Source organism: Chiloscyllium plagiosum, unplaced genomic scaffold (assembly GCF_037043375.1).
Source record: "Chiloscyllium plagiosum isolate Xiang-an unplaced genomic scaffold, Cpla_swu_hap1 HiC_scaffold_15, whole genome shotgun sequence".
Classification (NCBI taxonomy): domain Eukaryota; kingdom Metazoa; phylum Chordata; class Chondrichthyes; order Orectolobiformes; family Hemiscylliidae; genus Chiloscyllium; species Chiloscyllium plagiosum.
This window is the reverse complement of record NW_028270153.1, coordinates 21,783,323-21,797,559: the sequence shown is the minus strand read 5'-3', so window position 1 is coordinate 21,797,559 and position 14,237 is coordinate 21,783,323. Positions and strand designations below refer to the sequence as shown.

The 14,237-nt window shown below is 44.1% G+C and overlaps 1 protein-coding gene across 1 annotated transcript in view; it reads left to right on the top strand.

Moving 5' to 3' along the window:
* The window catches only part of lama5 (laminin, alpha 5), a 320,328-nt gene that overhangs the window by 170,129 nt on the left and 135,962 nt on the right, over positions 1-14,237 (top strand). Inside the window, exons 11-15 of the mRNA XM_087994598.1 lie at positions 957-1,016; positions 7,614-7,754; positions 8,434-8,571; positions 11,695-11,829; positions 13,075-13,209. Of these exons, the coding sequence (XP_087850724.1) occupies positions 957-1,016; positions 7,614-7,754; positions 8,434-8,571; positions 11,695-11,829; positions 13,075-13,209 (609 nt within the window). The remainder of the gene's footprint in view (positions 1-956; positions 1,017-7,613; positions 7,755-8,433; positions 8,572-11,694; positions 11,830-13,074; positions 13,210-14,237) is intronic.

Genomic DNA, 14,237 nt, shown 5'->3' with positions numbered 1-14,237 from the left:
CAGTTGGGCGCACTCTCAACTCTGAGCCTTGAACCGAAATCTAAGTTGATATTCTCGTGCAGTACTGGGAAGAGAAAGTGCTGGATTTAAAGAGCTATTAAATTGAGGCCTTGTCCACGTGTCTTCACTCATGTGGACATAAACAATTGCAAGGCAGGATGGCATGAATGTGGGGGCATCCTCATGTGTGTGAATGTCCACCAGCTGGAGCGCAGTGGTTCAAGAAGACGGCTCACCACACACCATGCCCACATCCTATAATATAATAAAATATTCCAAATGAATAAATAAAACCATTTTGATGAAAAATAGGGGAGCTGTCATTGATGTCTTGGTCAATAGCTGTTTTTCAATCAAACTCACTTTAAAAAATGATATTCTGTCACCCTGTTTGTGGGTGCTCGCTGTGTACACATTACACCAGCCACAACTTCCTACCTTACAACCGGTGCACTTTAAACTGACTTAATCAGCTGTAAAGTGCTTTTGGACATCCTGAGGTTATGAAAGATGTTCAAACTGTCGGTTTTCCTTTTTGCACATTCGAACTGATTAAAAGTAAAAATAGCTGTTAATTATTTCAAATATTTCCCTGCTCTATGTATCTGTCCCACCAAGATCTGTTCGTGAACCTTTGGGAAATAGCCAGGTTTTAAAAGGAACACACACCAAACAAAAATCTGTTCTATTGTTTACTGTAATGTTCTCTTTTTATCTAATTCTCCCTAAGGGCAGACTTTAGCTCTTGGGTTACAAACCAAGCATGCAGCAGAAAATAGACCTTCTTTCAAGAAAATAAACTTTTTAATAAGTATAAAGGAAAAGGTTTTTCAGAAGCTTGGCTTTTGGCCTGCAATTTAAAAGCTGAGTTTTTGTTTGATCAGAAGATAGCTGATCTGGTGATTCTCAAATTATTAAGTGTTCTATTCATCTTGTGTATCTTGTTCCTTCCATAGTTTTACCAGTAGATCCCACACAATCAACAGGGGCTCTCATTCATGTTGGAAAAATAATAAGTAAGTCACTGAACTTTAAAAGTGTAAAGTAGTTGAAGTTTTCTTTTTGGTTTCCATGTGGTATTGCAGCTTTAAATACATCTCAACATGACTAATATGATGATAACTGGAAAGATACACAAAGTCATCGTCGCTTTTGTTTCAGAGGGTTAATGAGGGTGTTCATTTTTTATAATTCACCTCTACCCCAAACTGAAAGGTCTCTTGTATAACCAAGTGCTTCACCTGAACTAAGTTCACAATGCTGTAATTGTACTGTGTGTGTAGTGTGTTTTGGGTGCATTGGTGTGGGTGTAACCTATTTTGTGTGTGTGTGTGTGTGTGTGTGTGTGTGGTGGGGGGGGGGGGGGGTGTATGTGGGGAGCCATAGAGATGTACAGCATGGAAACAGACCCTTCGGTCCAACTCGTCCATGCTGACCAGATATCCCAACCCAATCTAGTCCCACCTGCCAGCACCCGGCCCATATCCCTCCAAACTCTTCCTATTACGAAAGAGATAGTGCTAGAAAAGTTAAAAAGTCTTAAAATTGATAAATCTCCTGGCCCCGATGGGATACACCCTAGAGTTCTGAGAGAGGTGGCTGAGGAAATAGCAGAGGCATTGGTTGAGATCTTTCAAGAGTCACTGGAGTCAGGAAAGGTCCCGGATGATTGGAAGATGGCTGTTGTAACCCCCTTGTTCAAGAAAGGATCAAGGCAAAAGATGGAAAATTATAGGCCAATCAGCTTAACCTCGGTTGTTGGTAAAATTCTAGAATCCATCATTAAGGATGAGGTTTCTAAATTCTTGGAAGAGCAGAGTCTGATTAGAACAAGTCAACATGGATTTAGTAAAGGGAGGTCATGCCTGACAAACCTGTTGGAATTTTTTGAAGAGGTAACAAGTAGGTTAGACCAGGGAAACCCAGTGGATGTGGTCTATCTAGACTTTCAAAAGGCCTTTGATAAGGTGCCACACGGGAGGCTGCTGAGTAAGGTGAGGGCCCATGGTGTTCGAGGTGAGCTGCTGGGATGGATTGAGGATTGGCTCTCTAACAGAAGGCAGAGAGTTGGGATAAAAGGTTCTTTTTCAGAATAGCAGCTGGTGACGAGCGGTGTCCCGCAGGGTTCGGTGCTGGGGCCACAGCTGTTCGCATTATATATTAATGATTTGGATGAGGGAACCGGGGGCATTCTAGCGAAGTTTGCCGATGATACGAAGTTAGGTGGACAGGCAGGTAGTACTGAGGAAGTGGGGAGGCTACAGAAGGATCTCGACAGGTTGGGAGAGTGGTCCTAGCAAATGGCTGATGGAATTTAACGTGAGCAAGTGCGAGGTCTTGCACTTTGGCAAAAAGAATAAAAGCATAGACTACTTTCTAAATGGTGAGAAAATTAATAAAGCCAAAGCACAAAGAGATCTGGGAGTGCTAGTCGAAGATTCTCTAAAGGTAAACATGCAGGTTGAGTCCGTGATTAAGAAAGCGAATGCAATGTTGTCTCTTATCTCAAGAGGGTTGGAATATAAAAGCAGAGATGTACTACTAAGACTTTATAAAGCTCTGGTTAGGCCCCATTTGGAGTACTGTGTCCAGTTTTGGTCCCCACACCTCAGGAAGGACATACTGGCACTGGAACGTGTCCAGCGGAGATTCACACGGATGATCCCTGGAATGACAGGTCTAACATATGAGGAACGGCTGAGGATACTGGGATTGTATTCGTTGGAGTTTAGAAGATTAAGGGGAGACTTAATAGAGACGTACAAAATAATACATGGCTTGGAAAAGGTGGATGCTAGGAAATTGTTTCAGTTAAACGAGGAGACTAGGACCCGTGGACACAGCCTTAGAATTAGAGGGGGTCATTTCAGAACAGAAATGCGGAGACATTTCTTCAGCCAGAGAGTGGTGGGCCTGTGGAATTCATTGCCACGGAGTGCAGTGGAAGCCGGGATGCTAAATGTCTTCAAGGCCGAGATTGATAGATTCTTGTTGTCTAGAGGAATTAAGGGCTACGGGGAGAACGCTGGTAAGTGGAGCTGAAATGCGCATCAGCCATGATTGAATGGCGGAGTGGACTCGATGGGCCGAATGGCCTTACTTCCACTCCTATGTCTTATGGTCTTATGGTCTATTCATATACCCATCCAAATGCCTCTTAAATGTTGCAATTGTACCAGTGTCCACCACTTCCTCTGGCAGCTCATTCCATACACCTCACCCTCTGTGTGAAAAAGTTACCCCTTAGGTTCCTTTTATATCTTGCCCCTCTCATCTTAAACCTATGCCCTCTAGTTCTGGATTCCCCCACCCCAGGGAAAAGATTTTTCCTATTTACCCTATCCATGCCCCTCATGATTTTATAAACCTCTTTCGGGTCACCCTTCAACCTCTGACGGTTCAGGAAAAACAGCCCTAGCCTGTTCAACCTCTCCCTTCAGCTCAAATCCACAACTCTGGCAAATCCTTGTAAATCTTTTCTGAACCCATTCAAGTTTCACAACATCCTTCCGATTGGAAGGAGACCAGAATTGCACGCAATATTCCAAAAGTGGCCTAACCAGTGTCCTGTACAGCTGCACATGAGTTGGAGGTTTGGATTAGGAGTTGGCTGGCTGGAAGAAGACAGAGGGTAGTAGTTGATGGCAAAGGTTCATCTGGGAGTGCCGTCACTAGCGGTGTTCCGCAAGGATCTGTTTTGGGACCATTGCTGTTTGTCATTTTTATAAATGACCTGGAGGAGGGGTTAGAAGGTTGGGTGAGCAAGTTTGCGGATGATACGAAAGTCGGAGGAGTTGTAGACAGTGAGGAAGGATGTGGCAGGTTACAGCGGGATATAGATAAACTGCAGAACTGGGCAGAAAGGTGGCAAATGGAGTTCAATGTAGCTAAGTGTGAGGTGATTCACTTTGGTAAGAGTAATAAAAAGATGGGGTACTGGGCTAACGGTCGGATACTTGGTAGTGTGGATGAGCAGAGGGATCTTGGTGTCCATGTACACAAATCTTTGAAAGTTGCCACCCAGGTAAATAGTGCGGTGAAGAAGGCATATGGCGTACTGGCTTTTATTAGTAGAGGAATTGAGTTCCGGAGTACTGAGGTCATGTTGCAGTTGTATAAGACTCTGGTGTGGCCGCATCTGGAGTATTGTGTGCAGTTTTGGTCGCCATACTATAGGAAGGATGTGGAGGCACTGGAACGGGTGCAGAGGAGGTTTACCAGGATGTTGCCTGGTACGGTAGAAAGATCGTATGAGGAAAGGCTGAGGCACTTGGGGTTGTTTTCATTGGAGAAAAGAAGGTTTAGGGGTGACTTGATAGAGGTGTATAAGATGATTAGGGGTTTAGATAGGGTCGACAGTGAGAATCTTTTTCCACGTATGGAGTCAGCTATTACAAGGGGGCATAGCTTTAAATTAAGGGGGGGGTAGGTATAGGACAGATGTTAGGGGTAGGTTCTTTACTCAGCGAGTCGTGAGTTCATGGAATGCCCTGCCAGTAGCAGTGGTGGACTCTCCCTCATTATGGGCATTTAAGTGGGCATTGGATAGGCATATGGAGGATAGTGGGCTAGTGTAGGTTAGGTGGGCTTGGATCGGCGCAACATCGAGGGCCGAAGTGCCTGTACTGCGCTGTATTCTTCTATGTTCTATGTTCTAACTCCTATACTCAATGCTCTGACCAATGAAGGAAAGCATACCAAACGCCGCCTTCACTATCCTATCTATCTACTTTCAAAGAACTATGAACCTGCACTCCAAGGTCTCTGTGTTCAGCAATATTCCCCAAGGCCTTACCATTAAGTGTATAAGTCCTGCTCTGATTTGCTTTTCTAAAATTCAGCAGCTCACATTTATCGAAATTAAACTCCATCTGCCACTCCTCAGACCATTGGCCCATCTGATCAAGATCTCGTTGTACTCTGAGGTAACATTCTTTGCTGTCCACTACACCTCCAATTTTGGTGTCACCTGCAAACTTAATAACTATACCTCCTATGTTCACATCCAAATCCACTACCTTGTCCGTGTAGCCCTTCATTTGCCATGGCTAATCCACTTAGCCTGCACATCCCTATACACTATGGACAATTTAGTATGGCCAGTCCATTTAACCTTTGGGACAAAACCCACACGGACACAGGGAGAACATGCAAACTCCATACAGTCACCTTAAACCTATATGCCTTAGTAAGTGACATTTCTATCCTGGGAAAAAGACTCTGACTGTCCATTCTATCCATGCCTTTCATAATTTTTAAACTTCTGTCAGGTTGCCCCTCATTCTCCTGACATTCAAGTGAAAACAAACCAAGTTTGTCCAATCTCTCCTCAAAGCTAATACCCTCCAAACCAGGCAAAACCTTGGTAAATCATTTCAGTGCCCTCTGCAAAGCCTCCATGTTCTTAAAGTGTGACAACCAGAACTGTACACAATATTCCAAATATAGCTTAACTTAAGTTTGATACAACTGCAACATGACTTGTCAATTTTTATACTTTATGCCCCAACTGATGAAGGCAAGCATGCCATATGCTTTCTTGACCACTATATCCATTTGTGTTCCCGCTTTCAGGGAACTGTAGACCTGTATTCCCAGATCCTTCTGTATGTTCATACTTCAAAGGGTTCTGCCATTTACAATTTACCTTCCTCCTGCATTAGACTTTACAAAATGCGTCACCTTGCATTTGTCCAGATTAAACTCCACCTTTCACTCAAGTCTCCAGCTTATCTGTATTCAACTGTAACTTCTGGAAATCTTCCTCACTATCTGCTCAAACTACTAATCAGGCCACCTACATTCTCCTCTGAGTCATTTATAATATTACATTAACAGGGGTCCCAGCACTGATCCCAACAGAACACCAGTGGTCACAGGTCTTCAGTCAGGAAAACAACCATCCACCTCTATGCCTGCCTTTTATGATGAAGCCTGTTTTGTATCTATCTTACAAGCTTGAAAGAATTTAAACAAGGAATTAGGAGGGCTAAGAAGGGCCTTGAAATGTCCTTGCCAAACAAGAGTAAAGAAAGTTCTAAGGCATTTTCCTTATATAGAAGGAGCAAGAGGATGACTAGGGAAAGGAGACAGATCCCATGTGGCTTCACTTTTTGTATCAGCCTGTCATGAAGAACTTTTGATAAAGGCTTTGCTAAAATCCACATAAACAATGTTTAGCTGCTGCCCTCCGCAATCATCTTTCTCACTTCCTCAAAAACTTCAATCAAGTTGTGAGACATGACCTTTCCCACACATAGCCATGCTGCTGCTCAGTAATTAGCCCATATCTTTCCAAATGTGGGTAAATCTCATCACAAAGAAGCTTCTCCAGTAATTTTCCTACCACTGTATACCCCGGCCTATAATTTCCCACATTTTCCCTGTTGCCCTCCTGAAGCAAAAGAACGACGTTGGCTGTTCTCCAGTCCTCTGGGGCCTACCCGGAGACTAAAGAGGATAAAAAGGTTTTGTGCGAGTCCCCAGCAACTTCCTCACTAGCGTCCCTCAGCATTCTTGGATAGATGCCATCAGGTCCTGGAGACTTTTCCAATTTTAATGCTTTTTAAAACACCCAACTCCACCTTCTTTCTTCTGTCGATATGCCCCAGAATATCAACATTACCCTCCTGTGACTCACCATCCACAACGTCCTTCTCCTTTGTGAATATCAATGCAAAGTATTTGTTAAGGACCTCAACCACTTCCTCTGGCTCCACACCTAAATTCCCTCCATTATTCTTGAGTGGAGCTATCCTTTCCCTAGTCATGATCTTGCTCCTTAATATATGAGAAAAACATATTAGGACTTTCCTTAATCCTGTTTGACAAGGACAGTTCCTGGCCCTCTTTAGCCCTCCTAACTCCTTGTTTAAATTCTTTCTTGCTTTCTTTATATTCTTTAAGGGCTATGTCTGTCTTCAAAATGTGGGTCAAAATGTCCTATTGTCCCACTGTAACTGATATGATACTCTGCAAATTTTGGCAACTCTTGGTTTCAGCTGAATAATATAATGAACAATACCTTTTAACTATCATGGAGGATCTAATTTTATTTCAAGAGAAGATTTTCATAAGGGCAGTATTTAATTTGACCTTTTTTGGTGGCATGGTGCCTCAGTGTTTAGCACTGCTGCCTCATAGTGCCCAGGTTTGATTCCAGCCTTGGGCAACTGTCTGTGTGGAGTTTGCACATTCTCCCTGTTTCTATGTGGGCTTCCTCCTGGTGCTCTGGTTTCCTCCCGCAGTCCAAAGGTGAGATGGATTGGGTAAGCTAAATTGCCCTTAGTATCCAGAGATATGCAGGCTAGATGGATTAGCCATGGGAAGTGCAGGGTTACAGGGGAGTGGTTCTGGGTGGGATGCTCTTTGGCGGGTTGGTGTGGACTCATTGGGCCAAAGGGACTGCTTCTACACCATAGGGATTCTATAATTACTTGTAGTGTATGGTGGAAAATTATTGAAAAATTTATCACGTGTACATAAAACATTAAGTGTAAAATTTGTCAGTCAGCATGTCTGAGTAGCAATTCTGTAAGTGGGAATGAGATGGGGACTTTGGATGTTCTGATATTGTCCACTTAGCTGTACTGCTGTGCTCCTCTTTATCTTAGACTGTGACTGCAGTGCAGCGGGAACCCAGAACAACGACTGCCAGCCAGACCCGAGCACAGGGCACTGTAACTGCAAGCCAAACTTCACAGGTCGCTTCTGTAAACAGTGCATGCCCCATCACTTCGGAGCAAACTGCCAGCGTAAGTTAATCCTGTGCTCAAGGGAGAGTCAACCATCTGTTGCAATGCTGCCATTTAAGATGTCACCTAGTAGATGTCTAGGATTTGTGGAGAATTGTATCTAGGACCAGTTGAAATGAAGGAAGGACTGACCATCGCCAGCAAAGTTTTTTTTCTTACTCTCAAACTTGCAACATCTTGCTTTCGTGAAGTGTCTTTGGAGAAGCCCTTTGGAATAATGTTTTACATTAGAGCAGAGGAAGGGGAAAGAGGAGAAAGTTTTAGGTTGAGAATTCCTAAACCTAAGGCAAAGCAGCTGAGGCATAGGCACTGATGGTGGAACAAAGAAAATCAGAAGTGGGCAAGAGCCGAGAACTGGATCTACATGGAGATCTCCGTTTTAGGGCTGCAGAAAATTAGAGTTGGTGAGGAATGTGACCACAGAGGTATTTGCAAACTGAGGTGAGAATATTAACTTGTAGTCCATTCTGACGTTGCTGGGGAGGGTTTAGTTCACTTCAGCGTAATGTACTATCCAGTCGCCTAGCCCATAGACTGCAAAATGTTAATGGGGACAATAGCTCAGAAGGTCTAACATGTTCGAGCAGTTATTGGGAGCAGAGTGAGCTTAGGCTTCTTTGCTGTGTGACTATTAAATTATCCCATGCTCACTGTCAGTATAACTGTTATATAATTTTAGCATGCCGCTGTTTGGGCCCAGGCGTTACTGGCGGGAGCTGCAATGAAGAGACTGGACAGTGCATTTGTCGTCAGGGGTTTGAAGGTTTCTACTGTGACCAGTGTGCCCCCGGCTACTTTAACTATCCACTCTGTCAATGTGAGTCAGCTTTCATTTATAACCTGTGTAATTCTCTACAGATGGAAGTGTACCGAGTGTCAGTGAACTAAAAGCTCCACTGGTTAAGCTTTAGAATTCTCTTCAAACATTATGTTAATGTTTTTGGTTGACTGGTGTAAAGCAAAATTAAAATTTTATGCTGCTATCAGCCAAAGAATCTACAAAGAAAACTGCTGACTTCAACAGTCCATAGCTCCCAGTGGGAGATTATACTGACTAATTCCTAAATGTGTTCAGAACAGAATTAATTGATTAACAAGTGATTCTAAGTTTCACAATTCTGATCTAATGACTACCTGAGTTTCTACTTGTCACTCCTGACATGTCATCACCTCCAGGGTACAATAATTATTTAACTGCGACAACTTATACTTAAGTAGTGCCTTTAATGTTTTGGAACATTTCCAAGGTCCTTCACAGGATTATTAACAAACATTATTACATTGAGCTGTATGAGGAGACAGCAGGTCAGGTGACCAAAAGCTTCATCTAAAAGGCAGGATTTAAGGAGTGTCTTAGAGAAGGGAGGAGTGGTGGAATGACAGAGAGATGCAGTTTGGGACTGGAATAACTAAAAGCACAACCACTAATGAGATGGACCAATTAAAATCAGGGCTGCACAAGGGACCGGTATTTTAGGAGAACAGATTTCTTGGAGAGTTGTGGGGTTGGAGTGGATGACACAGATGGGGATAGAGACAAGGCTGTGGAGGAAACATGGTGAATACACAGATGAAAATTGTAAATTGTGCTGTTACTTAACCAGGAACCCATGGAGACCAGGGAGATCAGAGACGATAGTGAAATAGGATTTAAGACATGGACTGGAGATGTTTGAATGACCTGAAGTATACGGGTGTCAGGATGTGGCAGACCAGCCAATAATGTGTTGGAATAATCGAGTCTCGAGGTAAAAAAGGGGAGGATGAGGGTTTCAGCCGGAGAAGCTGGTTGATGATACAAAAGTAGAAATAGATGGTCTTAGCAATTGTACAAATGTGAGGTTGGAAGTTTAGCTTGGTACAGCAAGATTGTGAGCAGATTGCTTTAGCCAATCCCAATGAAGGGCTTTTGCCCGAAACATTGATTTTCCTGCTCCTCGACTGCTGCCTGACCTGCTGTGCTTTTCCAGCACCACTCTAATCTTGACTCTAGTCTCCAACATCTGCAGTACCCACTTCTGCCTTAACCTGAAACTGTTGCCAGGAAGAAGGATGGAGTTGGCATTCAAGAATGAACAATGGGTCATTTTTCCCAATATTTAATTGGAGGAAATTTCATCCAGTCCTGGATGTTGGACAAATAGTCTGCTGATTTAGCTCATTTAGGAGATGTGTCAGACTTGTGTTATATTCAGTTGTAATCCAAAGTCAAAACCCTGAACAGAACTTTACTCAACAGATCGAGTTGGTGTTGTTGAGCACCTCTTAAAAACGGGAACTCTGCTTTCTGGTTTTAAAGTAAATTTTTATTCTGGTAAAACTCAAACTGCCTTTTAGAGCCATAAAGTCATAGAGATGTACTGCATGGAAACAGACCCTTCGGTCCAACCCGTCCATGCTGACCAGATATCCCAACCCAATCTAGTCCCACTTGCCAGCACCCGGCCCATATCCCTCCAAACCCTTCCTATTCATATACCCATCCAAATGCCTTTTAAATGTTGCAATTTTACCAGCCTCCACCACTTCCTCTGGTAGCTCATTCCATACACGTACCACCCTCTGCGTGAAAACGTTGACCCTTAGGCCCCTTTTATATCTTTCCCCTCTCACCCTAAACCTATGACCTCTAGTTCTGCACTTCCCCACACCAGGGAAAAGACTTTATATATTTAGGCAAAAGTGAGGTCTGCAGATGCTGGAAACCAGAATTTAGATCAGAGTGGTGCTGGAAAAGCACAGCAGGTCAGGCAGCATCCGAGGAGCAGGAAAATCATATTTCGAGCAAAAGCCCTTCATCAGGATCAGGACTTCCTCCCCCCCTACTGCCGTGTTTGCCACCACTTCCTCCCCCACCAACGCCACTCACCTGCATTCTGCTCACACGTCCCCCGCAGAACCCACTATCACCATCCCCACCCCCCCATAACCTTGAGGGGAACATCACCCCTGCTCATGACTCCACCCCCATTCACCCTACCACCACCCCCAATCCAGTTACAGGCCCTGCCCCCACTCCCAGCTCTACACCTACACCAGGTCCCAGCTCCCAGCCCTGCCGAGCTTTCACCAGCTCCCCCAGACCTCCCCCTCACTAAGGATGAACAATCAGTCCTTGGCAAAGGCCTTACCTTCATTCCCCCTCTGTCCATGCATCAATGAACTTTATATATTTATCCTATCCATACTCCTCATGATTTTGTAAACCTCTATAAGGTTACCCCTCAGCCTCCGATGCTCCAGGGAAAACAGCCCCAGCCTATTCAACCTCTCCCTATAGCTCAAACTCTCCAACCCTGGCAGCATCCTTGTAAATCTTTTCTGAACCCTTTCAAGTTTCACAACATCTTTCTGATATTTTGTATAATTTTGGCCCTCCCACACCAGAGGTTGGCCAAAATTATTACGGTTGCTCAATTCATCGTTGACTTTAAATGCAGTAGGCCTATTTTATTCTCTTCAATGATATTGAGAGTTCAAACAAATGATTGGGAAACTGTCAGATGCTTGACACTTTGTTCCATTTCTTCCTTTCTTCTCTGTAACTGCAGTATTTTTGAATTCCACTTTTTGGCTGTTGTGTTTGCTTACATAACAACAATTATGGCATTTCAAAGTAATGCACTGTGTGTGAAGCACTTTCAGGCTCTCTTGTGACATGTAGCAGTAAACTGATATATAAATACAACTGCTTTCTTTTGAAGTCTGTTTTCTTACCTTATTAACGGGTACTTACTTAGAAAGCTCACTTACATCAGCTTGGTTTTAAGTTACCTCTGAAGAAGGTTTTTGAGTTTCAATCTGACTGCTGAGAAATATGAACTTTAGTCCCTCCCAGATTACTGATGCTAGCGAGCAAATGAGGAAAGTAGACAGAGCTCCCAAGAGGGCAATTCAAACTGTGACTTTATGCCATTTTCTTCCCTTTGTTTCTCTGCAGTGTGTAGCTGCAGCGTTGCTGGCAGCTTGCCTGAGGTTTGCGATCACTCTGGTCGTTGCCTGTGCAAGCCCGAATTCGATGGAGCTCGCTGCGACCAATGTGCTACTGGATTTCATTCCTACCCTCGCTGCCAAGGTTAGGATCTTTCATGCAAGGGATCCAGGCTAAATACGACATTGACCAAAAACACCAATCCCTGATATTCATAGGGGAGGGAGTTGGGGGGGTGGGCTTGTAACAGGTTGGACATCCAGAGACAAGGGGAGTGTGAAAGTGCTCCTGAATGTAATGGTGGGATATCTTTACAACAGTAACCCTCTTGTTTCTCTGACAAGGGCGGTTCACCAGCTGTCTGGTGGGAAGGTCAGTATTCCAAGTACATGTCTGGGAGCAGGAAAGGGAGAGTAGGGATAGAATCATGGCTGGACCTGGATGATGGAGCTTGAGGTCAATGCAGGGAGCAGTGGATGACAGTAGCAGGAGGGATCATGGGATGGAGGCCAGTCACAGCCGGTGAACATAGGGTGGAGAGCTAAAGGGAGAAGCACTCCGTCTCCTCTTGGCCCACGAGTATTGATGGAAATCGCACTGTCTTGCTGGATCAGGCATTTCTCCCCTCCCTTTAGATATTACTTTGGGCACAGCCTCATTCACAACTCGGCCTTTAACTCGGTACCCCCAACTCCCAGACTCATCCCTTCTCCAATCTTCCAACTCCTCAACCTGACGAAAGCATAACACCCCAACAGTCTGACTCCTTGCTGAGTCGCTGTCCTCACTCTTTGGCCTGACCAGACTCCTAGCCGATTGACCCATTCTGATTTCCCTCTCCAGACTTGAGCTAACTAACTCCTCTGACGTGCTGACCACTTCTGACACATCCCAACCATTGCCACCCCGTCTCACTCACCCGTGCTTGCTCCCTAACAAGCCACCACCTCGACCACCACCCTGTATACATGCCCCCTTACATTCCCCCACCCCACCCCCAAAGCCTGGCACCTGACTAGCTTCCATGGAACGCCCTTCCCCAGTCAGATCATCCACATTCATTAACACATCGAAATGCTGTGTAAATGTTGCACAGCCGTTCAGGGTGTCAGTGAATCAATCTACCAGAAAGCAACAAGTAGTGCTGTCAAAAGGTCTTTCCCCTGAATAATGTAGTGCTATGCAGAAGCCAATTTATCCAAGGTCAACATTTCTGAGGAGTGTGGTCCCAGCCTGAACTGCAGGGCTCTATTGGGGCAGGGTATAAGTCGGAGCAGGAGCAGCGATCCAACAGGTTTTGCCATTCCTGGAAGATTCCTGCCCAAATTCCTTTTGACTATGTTGCTGCAGCTAGAGTGACTAAGTACTGACTTGTCATCTTTTCTCCAGTTTGTTCCTGTGATGTTCGTGGATCAGTGGACAATTTCTGTGGATCTACAGGCCAGTGCCAGTGTCATCCCAGCTATGCAGGCCCCACATGCAACCAGTGTGCGCCTGGTTTCTATGGATACCCCAGCTGTACATGTGAGGAACTTTGTTGTTAAATGTTGTTCAGTCCACACGACATGAACTAAACTTGTCAGTTTAAAGGCTAAACTTCCAAGACTCCATTCTAGATTGGAGTGAAGCATTCCATCGCATTTCTGATTTGTGCCTTACAGATGGTGAACTGGGTTTGAGAAGTCAGGAGGTGAATTGCCAGTTGCACATTCAGTTTCTGACCTGCTATTGTAAGCATGGTGTTTAGAATAGCTGGCCCAGTTACATTTATGCCCAATGGTCACCCACAGGGTATTGACACTGAGGGTTTCAGTGACGTCAATCCCATTGAACTTTGAGGGCATAGTTTGAACTCCCAGTTAGAAATATTAATACATTTTACACAGTTGTAAGGTCTGTAATGGAGGCAATGATCTTTCATTATTGCCTTGTTCACAGCATAATCTCTGATTCAAATAGTGTAATGTCTTTCAAATTATAAAACATTGTCAGTTTACAAGGAGTGTGGTAAATGAAAGGTGGGATAGTGGGAGAGGTGATGAATAAATCGAAGTTAAAGAGGCAGGTTGCAAGGAGATGAGAAAGAGCTAACAAAGCCTTAAGGTTTAGTATAAGAATACAATACTATCAGGCTTTGGCTGAAGGCTTCAATGATGGAGACCAATGTGAGCGATGAGGCAAACAGACCTATAGCACATCGTAGATCAGAATCGGATGAATGAGTGGTGCTTGCTGGGTGTAAAGTCACAAAATTGGCAAGGGGGAAGGTTCTCATGAGAAACATCTAAGAATATGTTCCCAGTTGGTAAAACAGCTCCAGTTAAGTTCTAACCAAGGTTAGATTGTTTAGTATTCCGAAACACCAGAAGTACAGTTATCCGTTCTCAAATAGATGCACTTTTTTCAAATCCTGTTTATATTTCAGTAATGTTGGCTGATTATTTGACGGTGGATATTTCACATGTGTTCCCTTTCTTGCTATGAAAGAATTTCTTCCGGATGTATTTGGTCACTGACTCTCCTGTAATACAGTCCATGTGTTGTGATACTAG